Below are 19,847 nucleotides of genomic sequence, written 5' to 3'. Positions count from 1 at the left end.
CATTTCTGAGCCTCGCTCCCAGAGTTTCTGATTTGGTCGATCTGGAGAGGAGCCTGGGGTTTTGCTTTTCTAGCAATCCCAGGTGATGTCCATACTTCTGGTCCAGGGAGCACACTTTGTCTCTGTCAAGGTAATCCATGGTTTCTGTGTTTTGAATGATCGGCTTTCTAGGCAGATAAGTAATAACTATTATATGAGTAAACTCTCCGTTCTCTTTCGCTATCTTGCTTACAATGCAGAGATCACAAAGGGAAGATAAAGAGCATCCCTCTCACTCTGACTCTCCTGAAATAGAGAATGAAACTATAGTTCATTATAAAAACAGACCCGTGAGATCCCAGTGGCCAAGACATTGCCGTCACTATATGACACTGGGTGTACAGAGGGTGGGCAGGGTGGGCGTGGGATGGAGTTACAAGGCCCCTTTGCTAGGGGTGAGTTGGCACTCGGCTTCCCTTGGGGAAGGAAGCACTAATTTGGAGTCAAGAGACAGGGGTGTCATTCTCTAGGCATCATTTCTAATTCTCGCAGTGTTGGGTGAGCATTTTTACTGGGGTTCGCAGGGCTCTTTGGAATCCTTTGGTAAAAGATAGTTTCATTAGGTATCGTGGCTTACAAAGATCACAACTCCCTCTTTAGTCTGAGTTGCTAAAGTATATTATTAAAACCTGGAGTGTGTTATCCAGTACCACTATGTCCAGTCTCTGTTCTAACTGTTCACATTCATTCTGTTGTGGTTCTGTCATTGTTTATTATTTGAAGCTTTGTGGAGTAAGAATTTTAAGAAAAATTAAGAAAACAGAGAATGATAGAAAAAGATAGCACGGTTATTCCACACTGGAGGGTCTGGTGGGAAATGGGAGAGAAGCCTGAGTACCGCTCAGAAATATGGCAGGGACTGTGCGTTTCCAGGTCCTTGGAGAGTCCCATGAGTGTCACATGAGCTAGATGAGTGCCTACTGGCCTGCCGTCTGTGTGCCACAGGAGGGACCCCTGTTTGGACAGCCACTGAGGAACACAGCGCCAGGGCCAACGTGGCAGCGATGTCTCTTGGACTGGAGTCCAGTTATGCTGTTTCTGCTCAACTGGAAATCACGGCTAGTTGTGCCTCACGTAAAGGTCCCGCCTGAACAGCGAGCCATATGTCACATCTACTGGAGTCTCCTCTCCATAAGACATCTCAGAGATGACCCGAAACACTGAACAGTTTCTGCCTTCAGAAGGTCAACAAATGAGCCAGTGTCGGGAGGGGTGTCGATTGAGAATGCAAATAGAGGTGACACAAGGCAACGGAAGGCATATAAACAGTGTCCTGTGGGGGTTCAAAGGAAGGAAGGGTTAGTGTTCCAAAGGGGAAAAAAAATGGCTTTATAGAAAAGGGAGCGTTAAGATTGACCTTGAGAGGTTCTTATGCGGTGAGGGATGGTGTTTGATTCAACTTGTATCCTTAACACAGCGTCTGCTCTGTAGCGAGTGCTCAGCAAATGTTGAATGAACTAATAAGTGAATGAATGATGTGTATGGGTGGGGGAGATGGTCGTCCTTATTTAAATGTTTATTCAGATCCTAATAAGAGATAAACAATATAGATATAGGTATAGAAACAAAATACAGCTCTTGACCTGAAAGCACTCGCTTTCCAGCAAGGAGCATAGACAAGTAAGTAATTATGGTACAATGTAAAAAGTATTCAGTTGAGAGCCATTAAAGTAACATGGGACCACAGTGCAGGGAGTGGTCAGTTCTGCTGCAAGTCATGGCAGGCCAGGCTTTGGGGGATGGATAGGAGTGGAGCAAGTGGATAAGGAGGGAATGAGAGAAAAGTGGTCAAACAGGCAACACGGGAGCAGCGAAGAACACCCTCTGTCTGAGGAAACGCGGCCAGCTGGCTGTGGTGGGAGCTGCTGTTGGTCGCGCAGTGCAGCAGTGGACACAGGAGAGGTGACCGGCGGGTTTTGAGGGTCAGGATGAGCTGAAGATGGTCGGAACTGACGGTCGCGTGTGCAGGTGCCTCCAGGAACCAGGCAGGTGGCCTAACTGAGTGGAGACTGGTACAAACTGAACACCATGGCCCTCTCCAAAGGGAGAAGCCACTGAGTCACTCCATCCTACGTCCCATGGAGGGATGTGGGCCAACTGGCCACACCCTCCGATTTTCAAGAGCTACTAGAAATGGGGATTGCTATGTAAATCTCCAGTTGTTTAAATGTTGGCAAATGACTCAACTTTCTCTTCAAAAAAATCTTCACGTAGACCAACAAAGCATGTCTGCGGGCAGCACTGACGTAGCCCAAGGGCCTCCAGATTGTGGTCTGGGGCTCAATACAGCGCTCACCAAACCTACCCACAGGAAAAAGAAAAAAAATACGATTTCACGCATCCAGACTCATGACTGGTGCACATACACACATAAATGGCGAAAAGAAGTCACAGGAAACAGTGTTTACCTTTATTCTCCGCTATTTTCTCTTTTATTTTTAAACTATATTGGTCATGATTAATCTGATTTCATGTTTCAGTGAGTCAAGACTTGAAGTCCGAGAAGTATTGGTTTAACATCTACACTAAAGTTTTATTAGGTGAGAACAGAATGAGGTGTTTTGCTGGACGATCTTGTTTGCATCCTGGATGCTCTTACAGTCGTGTTTCATAGGCACATTTTGTGAAGTTGGGTTTCTTCACTTGCAACTGGAAAGTTTTGACAGAATAATTTCAGAATCTTTTATTGATCACTTTACCCTCAACGGAAGTTGGACAGAATCTGGTGTCATCTTTTTTGGGTGCTGGATACCATTAACAACTGACTCAGCTGCTAAATTCACAGTAAAATGCTGCTCAAAGTGCCGCAGAAAGTCCCAAGGGAAACGCATTCAGGCCTCCTCAGTTCTAAGGATGCTCTGGAGCTACTTTTCCATGCGGAAGAACTTCTCCCTGTGATTCTGCACCGTCACTTCCAGACACCGTGCTCCCTTCGCTTTTGCGCTGCCGCCGAAGGGAGGAGAACAAATTTGCAGCCCGGACTGGCTGTCATGCACTGTCTCAGCTCTCATCAGCTCTTAACCTCCATCTGTCGGGCCTCATGTGCTTGTAGCATTCATTTTTCACAGCATTTCCAGAAATATGATAAAGCAGGGGCTTTGGAGAGAGGTCACGCCTCCCTCGGGAATGTCAGAGGTGAGCTGTCGTAGCAAGCCTCCCATGCAGCAGGAAGGGCATAGGGCATAGCCGTTCTGTGGGTTCAGGGCATGTCTGCCGTCGCCTCTCTCTTGAGTCAGAAACACCCTTGCAACATGTGACAGGATTCAGAAGGAGCTCAGACTTTTGAAATAAGAGCCCATGGGTGGCTTCTCTCTTTTGGAAGGAGCTGCTGTGATGGACAGACCCTTAGGGAAAGGCCCTGCCAACCATGTAAACCGCAGGACCGCAGCGGGCAGCACTGCTTTGGTGGTTTTGCATAATTAAGCAAAGAAGCCAGCTACTAAGCTGAGTCAAGCAGCAAGGCCCAACAGAGAGCAGCAGGGGGATCCGTGCAAAATGACCAGGGACAGTGTTTGGGGAGGGGTTGGGAGGTCCCCTGGAGCTGCCTGCCTCCAGGGCACCATTCTCACCTTCGTATAGGAGAGCAGCTCTCTCCGAAGCTGTGCAGCCCATGACTTCTTTAACCCGGAGCCGGTGTGCTGCCCGTGAGTGAATGCTGGGATCGGCGTCCGATGAATCATGTCTCCGCCACCTCCCAGAGGACATAGAGCCAAGCTCTTACCCTGTGTGAGATTCAGTTGTTTTTTTTTTTTTCTTCAGTGAAAATAGTGCTGAGAACACCCACTTTTCTCTCCAAGCGGGGAGGTTTGATAAGTTATGTGATAAGTTTGAGCACTGGAAAGAATTATTGGTAGATCAACAATTTTAAAAAATGGTGGATTATTCCTCAGAAACTGGGCAAGTGGGAGAAAAGGAAATGATTATATCTAGGGGGGAAAAGTTTTACAAGAAAAGGGACTCTGTTCGCAGGATGCACAGTCTAGTAGAACAATAATTACATTCTCAAAGTGTGAACACTGACCACAGTTAGCCAAAAATTACAGTCTAGCCATATAAGTAAGAGCGAGGTGTCAATAGGTAATAGCTGAATTGGTGTAATTGGTTAATTGGTGTAAGCACAGTGTTCAGAAATGCAGTGATGAAGACTGAAAAAAAAAAAAACACCCAAAGTAGAACATATCTGCCTCTGGGGGAGGGGGGAGTAGTGAGTTAGGCAGTTGCCATCATGCATTATAAACATATTTGCTTTTTATTCATATAAGCCTATTTAGTTTCTTGAACTGTGAAAAAAAATAAAAACGTGGACAAAAAACCATACTACCTTCTTCATGTCTTTATTGTCAGGATGAATTTAAATGAGATAATAGGTGTAAAAGGTTCAAATGTGGCTCCTGCCATGCAGCAGGTGCTCAATAAACGTTAATTGAAGGCCAGTTCATCTGTAGGGTTTATTTAAATAGCAGGATGGATGCACAGCCCAGAGCTAAAGGGAATGGCCCAAGATTTCTTACAAACGAAGTAAGACTGAGACGTAGGTGGTGAGAAGAATTAAGTTTGCAACCGGATGGAGAGGCAATGTCCAACTGCCTTCGGCTGGGATTTTCCATCGAGACACGTTCAGAGCCTGAGCTTCTAAAGCCCTTCCCTATATATATCCATCTCCTTCTCATTTGTCTCTTGTGGTAAAATTTGTATCCCATTTGCCTTGGTGGCTTTGTAAAATTATCTCTCGAGCCCTTAGGATTTTCTGTGTTTGCGTGAAAAACAAGTTGTGTTTGTCAGCGGGCGCTCTGCAGCCACCCTGTGAGCGTTTGAATCCCAACTCCGCTGTTTACTCATCGTGTGACCTCGGGCAAGTCACTCAACCTCCCTGGACCTCAGTTTTCTCATCAGGAAATAAAGATGTTCATAGTATTAACTTCACAGGGTTGTCGTGAGAACTGAATCAATCAATACATGGAAAGCATTTGAAACTGACTGGCACATTGCGGGAGCTCAGTAATTGTTTGAATAAACAATTGGCTTAGTAAAATCAGGGGCATTGTATTCATTGATCTGGAGTTTAGTAATCAGATTAGTTTCAGGACCCAGGCAAGTAAATAGGGCAGGGACAGGTGAGTTGATTCAGAGAAGGCCTACCCATTTCTGCTGGGCAATCTCTTCACAGTTTACCTCAAACATAGCAAGACTTTGTTAAGCTTTGTTATGCCGCACTACTTTAGGACCACGTGGGTGGCTTCCTGTGGCCAGGAATTCCTACTATCCCATGATAGAACCTCACTCAGGAGTTCTACTTGCGGGGTTCTTGATTCCCGCATCCGCTGGGCACGTAAGCCAATGACTAGTTCATCTTTATACCGTGGAATGAAACAAGATGTCTAATAATGATTTAGTGCAGGTGTGGACCTTGTAAAAAAAAAATAGTCGTTTTAAAGTGTTGGAGGGTGGAAGTCGGGTATACTCAGGATCCTTACTGGAGGCAGCTGTCCACTCATTCTGCTACATCATCATCCCATGCTCTAGGGACACTGCAAGTAGCTCTCCCAAGGCTCTGATGCCACCTCAACTCTTCCCCGTAGGTCGGTTCAACTGGAAAGTACACTTCATTGTATGGTTCTCATTCAAAGAGAAGCTTAGCCAGAGTTAATTTGAGACAGGTGCATTAGTAAGCTCTTTCCTGGCATTAGTTGAGTTTATTGACATCATCAAAATTACCTAATTGATAGATACTGTTGGGGAACCCAAAGCATTCAACCAACTTTCAGTTTCACCAGAGGGCTGTGGCTACTCAAGAGAGACAGACAAATGTTAAATGAATTAACATATTAAACATGCTTACAGAGCACAGACCTCGTGCCAGGAACTGTGCTAGACCCTGGGAATACGATGGGAGATACCTCATGGTGGACAGGGCGGAATGTTTAGACGGTGGTAAGTGTAAAGAAGGTAAACAGAGGCAGAGGTAGCAGGGAAGCAGGGAGACTGCCTTTGCTGAGGTGGTTTGGGGGTGCTCTAGGAGGAGTGGCCCATGAGCTGCTTTCGGGTGAGGCCAGATGGAGGCGGAGCCAGCCTTGCAGATAGTTGAGAGACAACCTTCTGGGCAAGGAGAGGGTCACGTGTGGAAATTCTGAAGCAGCAGGAACTGGAGCTTTGAGCCATGTGGAGGCGGCATGAGAAAAAGCCGGAGGGGCTCTGTGGCCACGGTAGGACGTCTTGGATAGTGCACTGGAAGCTACTCGGAGGGCTTCATGTGTGACATGATCTGCTTGAATTATGTCCTTAAAAGATCACGCCAGTTGCCGTGTGGCAAAGGAATGGAACAAATGAGTCAAAAGCCCACACTGAAGACTCAGACTCCTTGCATTCTTTCCGACTGTCCCGTAAACCCCTCCTAACACCCTCACTGGTGAGGGATCAGTCACATTTAGGCATATTCTGTTGTTTCTGATTTTCTGGCCACTATCTGGTGCTCACACTGGTGTTGACATATCTCTAGGCAAGTCGTGTTTGAAAACTCCCACATGAGACATGAACTGGGTCTGATGATATCATTCCATTTTTTCTAAATCTTTCTATGGGCTCTTTCCCAAGAGAGCAGCAGAGATGAAATGATAATGAGGACATTTGTCAGGGCGGAGAAGTGTGGGTGAAAAACAAACATATACCTTAATGGGGAGGATTTCTTGTGTGTGAGTGAAGAATCAGGAGTCGAAGGCCATGGCGGCCGCGGGGCCTGCACTAAACCCCGTCTCCGGACCCACGGCCTAGTGCGGAGACACTGCGGGCCTCTCTCAGCCCCGCTGAGACCACGGTCTCTCCCACCCCTGGAAACATGACTGTCCAGTCCATAAAGATGAGGTGTTCTGCCAGCAGGGTTCAGATGGAAGGCACTGCCCTATTGTTTGACTCGATCTATTTTTAAATAGAATCGCTGGGGCGGGGGCAGTTTGAGATCCCTGGGTGACCTTACAAAGCTCCATCAGATTTCAGAAGGGATCTTCGTCATACTTCAGAAATTCCCGTTCATACAGGTTAGTGACAGCCTTTGCCGACGTTCGGCTGACACGAGCATCTGTGTGCCAGGCCGGTGCTGGAGAGGATCCACGAGGAGAGGACCCCACGTGGTCGCCCCTTCCACCTGTGCAGTGGGACATGTCTTCTCAGCCTTGTTACAGTCCCCGGGAGGCGGAGGCACAAGGCGGGAGAGGCGAGGCTGGGAGTCCGGTATCTTAACTCCTGATCTAAGAGCCTTTCTAATTACAGTTGGGGAGGGGAGGTGGGACTTTATATACATGACTGTACTTCAAGGTCCAATTACGAAGCACTGTCAGAGGAAGGCTAGCGGAGGTCAGAGAAGGATGTCGTCTCAGTGAGTCATCTCAGTCAAAAGGTGTGGCTAGCGAGTCACTCTCTCAGGAAGAGGAGGAGAAGGCACCAGGCTGATTTTCAATCCCTTTCTAAGTTTAGCCTTCATATAGAGGAGACAAGTTGTAACACATCAGGGCAATTGTGTCACGTGATTTGCAAGAAGGAAGTTTCCTGGCCGAATTATCATAATCCCAGTACCCCTTCGCCTTGAGAGAATCAGATTAACTGGATCTGAGCCTGGGCCGTTGCTATAAGCGGGAGCCCCAGCTGACCAACTGCTGACGGTGTCTTTTATGTTTAGAAGGGTAGCAAAGACGACTGACTGCACTGCCTCAGAAAAGGCAGACCGAGCACCGGTACATCGTACAGGGAAAAAGCCGCTAGTGACAGGGGAAGCCTGCCCGCTGGGAGTGTTTGCACCAAGGCAGCCCTGCGCTTTGTGCCAAGTAATAATTCTGATTACCAAACTAACATAGTGTAAGAAAATTAGGTCGTGGAAGCCAATTAAAGAAAGGGAGCATTTTGGACAACTAATGACAGGGTAACAGTGTGTAGCTTCGAGTAACTACCACTTGCCACAGCAGGAAATGGACTTTTAGGTAAACTGCAAATTAAGCATCCTGTGCATTTATTCACACTCTCGAGTGTTTCGTTTCCTGGGCCCCCAACCAGTGGTACTTGGCATACAGAAAGGTAGTAGGAGGTGGCGAGAAGCAGTAAGAATAGGGAGGACGCATCTCTGTGATGTGTTTGCCGTCAGACGGGAACTAGGGTGGAGGCACAGGAAATACCCACCCCTGGTGGTGAAGCGGTCTCTCTGCGACATAGGCTCACAGGAGAATCCGAGTCCGGTCTTTAAGCAGAAGCCAACCTCGCCAGCAGAATATCATCTCGTGACCGCAAATCCAGACCAATCCCAACCAGAGAGTTTTCCAGCCTAGGCGTCTGCTCCGAGTGAGGCATCCGTGACGGCCCTCCTCCTGGTGGGCTGCATTTTCTTTCCGCCTCATCCTTACCCTGGAGGCGTTCTTTTCCCGTCAGTTGCTGCATCCTGGAATAATTTCTTTTGATATTCAAAGTGTTATTTCCCATCTGCTTGTTTACTAGCAGGTGTTACCTTTGGGATGATGATGCAGCCGGGTGTCCACTGCTTCCGAGCTGTGTAATCAGAACTTGGTACACTGCGCTGGCTTGACTTCCTCCTATGCTGGCTAAGACTTTCTCGTGGAAGTCCCCTTACCCGGTGCTTCAGAGCGTAGGCTCTGGAGGCAGACTGCTTCTTAACTATGTGACCTTGAACAAGGTATTCAGCTCAGTCTTGGGGTCCCCCTCTGCAGCACGGGAGTAATAAGACAGCACCCCCATAAGGACATGCGTGAGGATTATCTGTGACCGTGGGTATAAATTAGTTGTTACAGTGCCCAGAACATAATAAGTATTCAACAAATGGTACCTATCACAATAATATAATGGTGTTCTAAACAGAGTTATGTCCAGAGATGTCATCCATTCAGGATTCTGGAGCTTCGCGTGGGAGGTGACCCACTAGGGGTATTGGGTGGTAACTGTATTTTCTCTGATCCAAAAATTGAACTAAGGAGTACGGAAATGACAGCTCAGGTTATTTGTTAAGTGAAATCAGAAGTAGCCCAGCAATATGGAGGAACTGACCATTGAGTTTATGATTTTGTAGGGCCAGGATTGATGCATTGTGGAACAAAAGCGACATAAGCACAAAACAAGAGAAAATGAGGTGCCCAGTGACAGTACGGGTATGTGGTGCCGAAGGGCTTGGGGGAGAATGAAATATTGGATCCCTATAAGCCGTAGCGAAAGCTTCGGAGAAGAGCCAGGACCTGGGCTGGGCCCTGTGGGTCGGGTTTGATCTGGACGGGTGAGGAAAAGAGAAACCATTCCAGGTGAGGGAAACAATAACAGTGACAGCTCCAGGGACATGAAGGTCACGGACCAGGAAGTGGTCAGGGGCCCAGCCAAAGCGGGGGTTGACACACAGTGTTTTAGTGTGCATTCCTCAGGGTTGTACTGTCTGAGTTCAAAGCCACTCGGCACAGTGACAAGCACTCAACCAATGTGGTTCCTCCCCAGGTACCTGAATGGCTGGTGTGAGCTGTGTTACGGAAGATCTCCGAAGCTAGGCAGAGAGCTTTAGACTTGATGGATTGGCACCGAGAGAGCTATAGGACTTTTTCTGTTTTTGTTTTTATTTTAATAAACTTTATTTTTTTTAGAACAGTTTTTGATTTGTAGAAAATATTTGAGAAGACGGTGCAGAGTTTCCATACACCCAACACCCAGTTTCCCGTAGTAGTAACAGCTTGCATTAACATGATACTTTTTTACAATTAATGAACCAATATTCATACATTACTAACTTAAGTTCATACTTTATATTTCCGTAGTTTTCATTTTATTTCCTTTTTCTGTTCTGGGATCCCATTTACCCTACCACGTTTACATTTAGTCGTCATGTCATCTTAATCCTCTCTCGGCTGTGAAAAGAGGATTTTCCCTTTTGTTTTTGATGCCCTTGATAATTTTGAAGGACACTGGTCAGGTTTTTGTCAGATGTCCTTTAATTTGAGAATTCTCTTACGATTGGGCTAAGATCATGGGCTTTCCTGGAAGGAAGCTCACAGAGGCAAAGTGCCAGTGTCACGACGTAGCAAAGGTGCACACCGTCAACGTGATTATCACTGTTGAACTTGACCTCGATCACCTGGCCGAGGGAGCGTCTGGCAGATTGTAAAGTTTCTTTTCCTTCCTTCCCACGCTGCCTTCTTTGGAAAGAAATCACCAAGCACAGCCCTCAGTTAAGGAGTAGGGAGTGGACTGCCCTTCGCAGGTTGCATTGTAGAGGAAGGAGCCGGGGAGTAGGAAATTCTCAGCAATCTGAGGAAAAGGGGTTGAGGGCTGGACTCACTGGTGAGAGAAGAGATGACTGAGGGATGTGAGCGTGGACGTCATTCAGTGTGAAGAAGAGGGTGGCATCAGGGATGACTACAAGGTTCCGGGCGTCAGAGATTAGGGGATTGTTTGGGTGTGAGGAGCCCTGCGTTAGTTTACTGCCAACTCTTTATTTTTTGGCTGTCACCTTGGGTGAGTCACTTTGTTCCTCTGAGTCTGTTTGCCCATTTGTAGAATGGGGTTGACAGTCCCTGTTCTTCCTTCCCCGTAGAGCTCTTGCGTGGGTGAGCTGTGAGGGCTCTGAAAGCCATCGACACAGCACGGTATAGTTTCAGAGGCTGATGGAGGGTTGAGAGAGCAGGACACCTGGGAGGGCAAATTCGTCTGGGACATCCCGAGTATTTCAGATATTATGGGGCAAGTTCTAACTCACACTGAGTATTCTGTCATAGGTTTGTGAGAGTCACCTGCTGAGGAGACTTGCATTTCAGATATGCTTTCTCAGATGGTATGTTTCTGGTGGTCTAGTTCCATGGTCTGTCCCTCAGACAGGTAGCTGAGGCAAGATGTGGCTGGTTCTGGATTAGAAGGAAGGGCTCTGCCTAATCTTCATGGCCTTCCTCTTACAGCCTGTAACGGCCTCCGCTTGCGGGCACTGAAGGTTACTGGGATTTCATTAATGGTCTCAATTCTCCAGTCTCATCACCAGAGATATCTAACAGGCATTTCAAAAATAGTGCATCCAAAATGGAACTTTTAGATTCTGAGTTTCAGGAATGTGACATTGCTTTACTTGACTGTGAGACAGCATGCAGCTTCTTAGCCTTGCAATAGGCTGTCTTATCTGTGTATTTATTCTGTAGCCAGAATCCCTCCAAACTGGGTATTTTGCAGTGCAAGAATACCTGTACCTTTTCAGGCAAATAGACTCTCGGCCAAAGAGTCTTTCATATGTATTTCCTCGTCTTTCAGAACTTGTGCAATCATGCTTTTGGTTTTCATTGTACTATTATTTTAGCAACAAATTGATGAGCCATGGAAGATTGTAACCATGCCTGCCCGGGTCTCAGGGTAAATCACGGTTCACTTGCTACAGTACAAAGAGTTGGGGAGCCTGAGTACTAAGTGTACCTCTGCCAAGAACTTGCTGGTAACTTTGGGCCAGGAATGTAAGCTCTTTGGGCCTCAGTTTCCCTATCAGTAGAATGAGTAGGGACCACCCAGGCTCTGAAAGATGGAATGGTCAAGTATAAATTAGCAACAGAGCCAGCTGGCAGATAAGAGGAATGAGGAATTAATGGCATTGCTATATTGCAACTGACTCTGCATATTTCAAAAATGTAGACTTGAGCCAAGGAACATACATTTGGTATTAACCAAAGTGCCAAAAGCTGTTATGTAAAACGAACCTCTTTATTAATCTTTAAAAAAGAGAGAAATTCTTTTGTCTACGCCGATTTGAGTTGGGATGAAATAAGCACTACGTCTCTTTCGGTCTTTGGATTCTGTCATTCCTTCACAAGTGAGCCATTCTGATACGTGTCTGCCCAGGCCGATGGGTGACGGAAAGCCACGTAAACACGGCAGGGCCTCTGCTCATCTCAGGGTGAAATGGAGGCCATCTCTGGGCACGGAGGACTTTGCAGTGTAATATATATTTCCAAAGGGAAATGCTTGCACAACGCAGATGCTGGTCCCAATCCTGACCTCAGCGGCTGGTGCCAGCAGTTGGCCTGGCACCTTTGTTCAGACAAAGGGAAGAGCCAAGAAGTGAAGTGATATTTTCCTCCCCTCATCATTACTCAGCATGGCTTGTTTGCTCGGCTATAAAAAATTCAAGTGTTAAGAGAAACTGCAGTGCAGTTTCTTACCCCCAAATGCATTCTCCCTTATAGTCGAGAGATCCACTGCGATCATTTTGGTTTCTAAGAGGATGGTCTCGTGGATCATTCCTTTCTCTCTCATTCTCGCCTCTCTCTGTCTCACCCATATTGTTAGTTCTAAAGGGAAATAATTCTTAAATTGTAATATGCTTTAGAATCGCCTGAGGGACTCACTGAAACGACACATCCCGACTCAGTTCGGTGGGGATGTGGAATCTGCATTTTAATACATGGCAGGCGGGGCGGGGTGGTGGTGGGATCTGATTGGGCAGATAGGCAGAGCCACCTTGAGGTTACCACGTGGGCGCCATGCCCAGCTGTGACATGATCACATACGCTTGCGAGTGTCTCCTTTGTAAGCCGAGTCCTAGCTGCTGCTTTTAGAACTGTACTTGAGCTTGGCTAAATAAATCATTGGCTGACTTATAGCAATCATCACCTGACTTTTAACCATTTTCTGCTTTAAACAGATAGCATAGGAGGAGCATGAGCTTGGAAGCTACAAAGTCCTGTGTGTAGATCTTGGTGCTTCCATTTACTGTCACTGGGACAGGCTGTTCAGTTTCTCTGGGGCTCTGTTTTTTCATCTGTAAAATGGGAACAGTATTACCCAACTGACAGAGAGAGAAAGAGAATAGGAAACAAAATGACTTATGTCTAAGCACCTAGCCCTGTACCTGACATTTAATAGATGCTCAGTAAATATTGCTTTCCTCTGTTCTTATAGAAAGCAGGAATTAACTTTAGGGAAAAAAAAAAAACTCAGATATTCTCCACTAGCACTTGAAGCTTATATTGTTGAGAAACTATTTTTTAATGCCCAGGCGAATAGACGTTTGGCCTTTGTTACAAAGTCACTGGTTGTTTAGAGATCTGGAAAGGATGCCCCTCCTTAATTCCTTTAGATAATACTGGCTTTGTTTTAAACACAGGTTTCCAAGAGAGATCCCAGCAGGTAGATAAGGAAATGCAGGTGTATCGCAAAGCTGGTACCTTTGCTGGACCCTCACTGAGGGTCCAGCTCAGAGAACTCGATCAGGAGTTTAACCTGAAACTACTCCTGCTTCTAGTCTCAATCGCACAAGAAGAACCTTGTTTCTCAGAATTTAGCTGGTAATGGATTATTTGGACTGTCTTGCTCAGACTCTTTCTAGGTGAAGCGAGAACATTGTAGTGGTCAGAGAGAAACAATGCACCATTATGCGTGTAGTGAGCAGGAGCTCCTTCTGTAGCGCCTGTCTAAATTACGTTTCTGCAAGATCTGCCCACAGCTCCCCCGCCCAACCCGGTTTTACTGTTTGAGGGGGAAAAAAAAAAAATCATCTTCATCCTTTGTGTTGGCTGATTAATTTTAGGTTCGCTGTTCTTATCCCATATCATGCTCACGTAGCTATTTCTACTTATGTAATACATTTTTATATATCACACGGTTCCTCCTTTGAAGACCGAAATCAGAAAAAGAACTGAATAGCAAAAAGTGCCTCCGCCTTCTCCGGCTGGAGGGACTGACTGCAAGTTGCATGAAGCCCTTTGGTTAGCTTAAGGCCACAGGAGCCCGTCGCGTCTGTCCCGGCCCTTTGTAAAGGGGGCGGGGTGCTGTAAATCCTATTTCCACACTGGAAACCGAGAGAAAGTCCCTGTAAGCCCCATCACATGATTTTAGAGCCTGCAAAGACCTTCGAAATTCTCTTGTCCAACCCCCTTTGTTTTACAGGAGAGGAAACTGGGGTTCCAAGAAAGCCATGTGGTTACTATTTAATTTTTTTTAAAAAAAAATCCTGCCTGTAATGCGTGTATCAGGAACTGCGCACATAACAAGGGACTCATTATAGGCCTCCAGCAGGTTAAACGAGTTGCCAGGTGAGATGAGGAGTGACACCCTGGCAGAGTTAGACGCGAGACCAGCCAGCACTTACTAGTAGGTAAATAAACATTCGCTCCATCTTTTGGTGCATGAGCTGTGTGCTGTGTTCTGAGGAGCTGAGGGGAAGGGAGAGGTACAAATGAGGAGGAAAAAATGAACAGTCAGAAATGGTCCCCATCCTCAAGGAATGTGCAGTGCAGGGAACTGCTTGCTGCAAGGTGCTTTCTAAATCAAGATAAAGATGTATTACAAATACTTATTACAAAACAGGGAACCAAACAAGATCATATATTTAATGACCCAGTTATGTCATCCTAGGGAAGTCTGGGAGGAAGAATGAGAAAGGCTGGCTCCCCGAGGAACAAGCCCAGCGTGTTCCCTACTGGACTGTTCAAATCACAACTTTCTCACTTATCTGCAGATCCCATGACTGTGGCGTTGGGGGGCGGGGCTCAGCTCACACTTATGGAATCAATATGCGGCTCATTCGATACCAAAACCGTGGGGATCTTTGCGCATGCCTGTGAAGGAAGACCCCTTTCGTGGGAGCGCCCTCTGCTCACCAAGGCCTTTCGCTGCTTGTCTTTCAGTGGCCCACCCTCAGGAGCCTCACCACCCCGCCGAGAAGCCTGTCATTCACTGCCATAAATGCGGAGAGCCATGCAAGGGCGAAGTGCTTCGGGTCCAGACCAAACACTTCCACATCAAATGTTTCACCTGCAAAGGTATGGCGCGTTCAGCTTCCCGACCTGGTGGCACGTCACAAACAGTGCTTGCCTTGGGGTCCACCTCACCCCCTGACTCCAAACAGGTCGCCGGATGATAAGTCAATGTGCTCAAAAGCCCAGGCATCGCTGATCTCCCCTCGTTTGGGATTGGATTAGACTCAAGGGCGTAACCGAGTCCCCCAGGACCAGTGGGACACAGGCCGTTGGGTGCTCCCCCAGCCCTGACCTCGGAGTGGGGCTGATTACGGAAGGGCAGTGAAAGTCCCATTTTGCTTTGTACTTAACGTTTATTTTCCCGTGAAGCAAAGGGCTCCTACCACAGGCACCCTAGTCGCAACAGCCATCATTTACAGGAGGGCTGGAAAACTTGTACGATCGAGTACTTAGTCACTGGCTCCTGTGGGGCGTGTGCGTGTATGTGTAGAAGTAAGAATTAAACCAGAACACTTGGAAGACCTCCAACCAGAAAAATACCTCCCATCCAAGAAGCTACCAGTTTGAGCTTGATTTCCATTAACAAGCGTCTCTTTTGGGGTTTATAATTGTTGGCCTTTTAGTATGAAATATGCTGACCTATTATTCTGGAGCCAGGCCCTGGCCAGGTAGGGGTGGGGAGAAGAGAGAGTAGTTTCTGTGCGTTTATTTGAGAAATAGGTTACTCGAGCTGAGGACAACTCTGGGTAGCTCAGGTTGGGTTTGAGGGAAGTAGAGGGAGGTAGGAAGAGAGATGGGAGAGGTACAAGGCTACGGGCCTGTCGTATAGCTTGCTCGGCACTCTGCATATGGTACCCACTCTCGCCCCTGGAAACTGTTTTATTTGAAGTCTTTTGGGGCACAAAGGCTTAGCGTTGCCATCTTAAGTCACCCATCCGTGGCCACGAGGGCTGTCAAATAGACTCCAGGCTGCCTGGAGGCTCTCAAATACATACAAAAGGAGGGGTGGGGCTTTTCGGATGTCCATAGATGTTTCTTTCACTGAGCATAAACTTTTTAGGAGAACGAGCCCTAGCATATGGATCAGGTGAGGAGATGGGTGAGAGGAGGGCCTGAGCTTCATGCCTGTCGAGCGTGATGGAGATGACAGAAGGCTGTAATGCGCCTTTTATAGAGAAGGATTTTTTAAGCCTCCTGAAAGCCCCCTACAAGTAAGTCCAGTAAATCCCCAGCATTCAGACCACCTAAGTGGATTATCAGGAAACATCAGGATCGCACCCAGGGAACTGACTCTGCCACGACTCTGTGTGGCTTGGGTCCTGCCCGCACCACTGAGTAGCTCTGTGATCTCAGGCAAGTTACCTGTCTGCAGCTCCCGTGTTCTTGAATGTAACATAACAAGACTAGATTTTGTGATATTTAAAATCTCCCCAGGTGTGGATTTACAGATTCCATACACACACAACCATCTGTGTGTGTAACATAGATCCCAGAGGTACTTAATTGGAGCTTCTTAGGTAGCACGGCCCAGAAAAAAATATTTCCTGGTTACATCCAGTTCGTAGATGTTAACTTAGAGTCAGGCATGACATTCTGTTTTATTTTTTGCTCATGAATTTCCTGAGACATGGCTCAAGGGGGGAATTTGGCATGAAATTCATACAATCTGTAAATGATTGCAGCCCTGCATTTCGTGTTTCTAGTTGAAAGCACGAAGCGTCAGTTTCAGGAGCGGGTGGGTAGTCAGTCTTCGGCACAGCAGAGTACAGAAGACTTGTTAATTTATCCTCTCTGGGGCGGAAGCTTCCATGTTTGCTTTTATTTTCTAGTTTAGATTTAAGGACTGAGTGTAAGTTATTTTATGTTGGCAGGTTATACCGTATACTTTGTTTCATGTTATCAGTGTATATCTGAAAAGTTGAATTTTTGTATAAGTTGCATTGTTTTTTTGAGAGCACTTGCTAGTGTAGGAATTATTTTTAAATTAATAAAACTTTACTACTATATATGTCATTCTTGTAAATTTGTATTTTGTCATACTTAATCCGTTAATGTCTATTGTCTATGTCCCCAACTTTCTGGGGTGACCCTTTTCTTTAATATCCAGAGAAAGTAGTTCAAGTTCCTCACGCCCAATATTCTAGCAAGTTCATGCCTTTTCCCCAAGGTTCTAGAGTAGTGTTGTCCAATAGAAATATGATATGAGCCACATATGTAAGTCTAAATCTTCTAATTCAAAAGATTAAAAGGGACAGGTCCAGTCCACTTTCATAATATATTATCCCTATATACACACAATATTATTATTTCAACATGTAATTAATATAAAAACTTTTGAGATTTTTGACATTTTTTTTTTCATACCAACTTAATGGCACATCTCAGTTTGGACTAGTCACACATCAAGTGCTTGATAGTCACATGTCGTGAGTAGCTACAGCATGGAACAGCACAGTTCTAGAGATTCCTCGAGGTCTGCATTCTCGTGGTTCCCTCTTGCTCCAAATTCTTGCCAGCACCAAATTCTTGGTCTCCCTGTACGAGTGCTGTGTCTTTTGCATTGCTTCATTCCGCACTCGACACAAACCCTCTTCTTCCTTTACCCAAAGTGTCACTAACACAAGGCAGCTGTTTTGAGCACATTTTTCTATTTTCAGTGAGCCTTTCATGGACTGTCCTGTGTAAGATTTCAATGTCTCCCTCTATGACATCTCTTCCTGCTTTATCTTTTTTTCATTGACACTTGCCATTATTTGACATACTTTATTCATTTATATTTATCCCCTACTAGACAGTAAGCTTCTTGAGGGCAGAGATTTTTGTCTGTTTTGTTTCTACTACATACTTGGTACCTAGAACGATTGACATGGTGTGTGCCGAATAAGGGAAATGAATGAATGTATAATAACCATGTATTTCTTTGGAACGTGAATGAATATTATGTCATGTCAACAAGATTATATTTAGTCAACAAGATTTATCAAGTGTTTACTATGCTGTATGTCCTCAAATGGTTACTAGACAGTAACACATCTTCTGAAAAGAAAGAATGTAAGTAAAGGTATCCATCATTGATTACAGAGCTACATGTCTGCCCAACAGATATAACAGATAAGAGAGCCCTGCTGAAGGCTGCACTCAAGCAACTCTTGGTTAAGATGTTGTTGCTGCTTAGTTTTATATGCTGGTTTAGACCCTTAGCTTTGTCATCTGGGTTTGCATAGGCAGACTAGATGTGGCTTATTTGAGGGCTCAAGTAGAAAACTGATAAAATTCTAGTAAAATGGAAATAGTTTCTTATATCCTATAAGAGCTGAGCTCAGGCTGTTCATACCTATTTAGAGAGTCTTAGTCATTGGAAGTTGAGTAAAAGGTGGAATTAACTGGGATAAAAGAAGAACAAATGTGATACAAATGTGTTCTTAAAGCAAATGAGAAATCACTTTCATACCATCTTTTATTTATTAAAAGAATCCCGAATATTTTCTTTTACATTTTGTAGCATGTTAAAGTGTTACCTAGTCAAAGAAGTCTAATGTAGGTTTTTTAAATTGTTAAGGTTTTGAATTCTAAACTGGAACAGAATAAGGATTCATAAAGTCTCCAAAATACACTGCTTAATAATTTTTACTTTTGTTGGGAGATGGTTATCCATGGGTGCCTTGCGAGCAGAGGCTCTGGTAGCTTTTTTGTTCTGAATTATCTTTTCAATGCTGTTTGTACAGCAAACAGCCTTAGAAGATATAGTGTTTCCCACTAAACTAGAGGGCTGATTTGTTTGCAGTCTAGTATCCTAAAGATAATATCTACCCCCGGAGGAGGCTAGCTTGCAGCTCATCATAAAAGATTGGGGTTTCTAAGCTCGGGGTCCTCAGCTATGACACAAACCCACTGCAGTTGCAGCATCCAGCCAAGCCTGCTTCTCTTGCCTCTCAGGGGTTTGGGGAAAATGGGGAAACAGTCGCTAATATGCAGCTGATGTTGCCTGCTGTCCTGTGAGTAACAAGCTCTTTTGCTTCTGATCTGGGAGTTTCATGTCTCCTGCCAGCGTCTGTAAAACGGAGGCCGGTTAACTTGTTATCCCGCAGGTAAATTTTCAGGTTCTATACCGTTCTTGACAGCTCTAACTTCATGTCCATGAAAGCTTATTTCTTGAGAAGGAGAGTGTTGAAATTCACCGAAGTCAACAAAATTTTCTAAGGAAATGATGTGTTACAACAAAGGGTATGGGAGTGTTTACACTATAGAGGTGGGAGAAAGCTGAAAATTTTCTCAAGCATTTTTAAAGCGAGCATTTAACCAGTCGTATTGCTGGTTCTTTTTATCACCTGGAGTGCCCCATGCTCAGACCTCATCTCTGGCTCTGCTTTCTAGTGATTTTACCCAGTCTTATAGTTTAAGTACCATCTATACCCTGACAATTACCATCTCTATACCTCTCTCTCCCCGAGAGTCCGTACTGGTTTCTTCAAAAGCCTTCTCAGCCCCTTCCATAGGCATTTCACACTGAACTCCTCATCGCTAGCACCATCCCCACGCCTAACCTTCTTCTTTTCCAGTCTTAATCTCAGCAGTTGTCAAGACCTTTTTTCCCAGTTGCTGGGACTAAAAACCTTGGAGTCATTCTCAACTCCTCTTTTTCTCTCACATGCTACAAGTAATCCACCCACAAATCCTGTTATCCCCATCTTCATAGTGTGCACAAAATCTGTCCATTTATCGCTATCCCAAAGATACCACACTCCTCCAAGCCACCATCATGTCTTACCTGGATTAATAATTTTGTCGGGTCTCCCCACATCCGCCTTTGCCCCCGCCTCCCCCTGCAGTTTATTCTTAATGCAACAGCCAAAGTGATCCTTAAAAAAAAAAAATGTCAGTTTCTGTCACCTTTCCAAAAAATTTCCTAGTTCTTCAGAGCGAAATCCAAAGACCTTGACTTGACCTTGAAGCCCCTCTCCACTGCGACTCCACCAATCACTTTCAGGCTCATTCTGGCTGAGCTCCCCTGGCCCACTCGGTCATTCTCAGACAAATGAAGCACCGAACAGCCTCCGGATCTTGGCCCTCACTGTTCCTGCTGTCTGACGAGCTTTTCATGTGCCC

General features: G+C 45.6%; 1 protein-coding gene across 28 annotated transcripts in view; it reads left to right on the top strand.

Annotated features, from left to right (window-relative positions):
- The window catches only part of ABLIM1 (actin binding LIM protein 1), a 288,773-nt gene that overhangs the window by 145,331 nt on the left and 123,595 nt on the right, over positions 1-19,847 (top strand). For all 28 annotated transcript variants that reach the window (XM_016146396.2, XM_016146385.2, XM_016146382.2 and 25 more), the window contains one exon: positions 14,670-14,804. Coding sequence is in view for 27 of the 28 variants with exons in the window: in XM_016146385.2 (XP_016001871.2) it covers positions 14,670-14,804 (135 nt within the window). In the remaining variant the exon portion in view is untranslated. The remainder of the gene's footprint in view (positions 1-14,669; positions 14,805-19,847) is intronic.

The sequence above is a fragment of the Rousettus aegyptiacus genome, unplaced genomic scaffold, assembly GCF_014176215.1.
Source record: "Rousettus aegyptiacus isolate mRouAeg1 unplaced genomic scaffold, mRouAeg1.p scaffold_m13_p_6, whole genome shotgun sequence".
Lineage (NCBI taxonomy): Eukaryota > Metazoa > Chordata > Mammalia > Chiroptera > Pteropodidae > Rousettus > Rousettus aegyptiacus.
The sequence above is the reverse complement of the archived record's forward strand: the minus strand, read 5'-3'. Positions and strand labels throughout refer to the sequence as shown.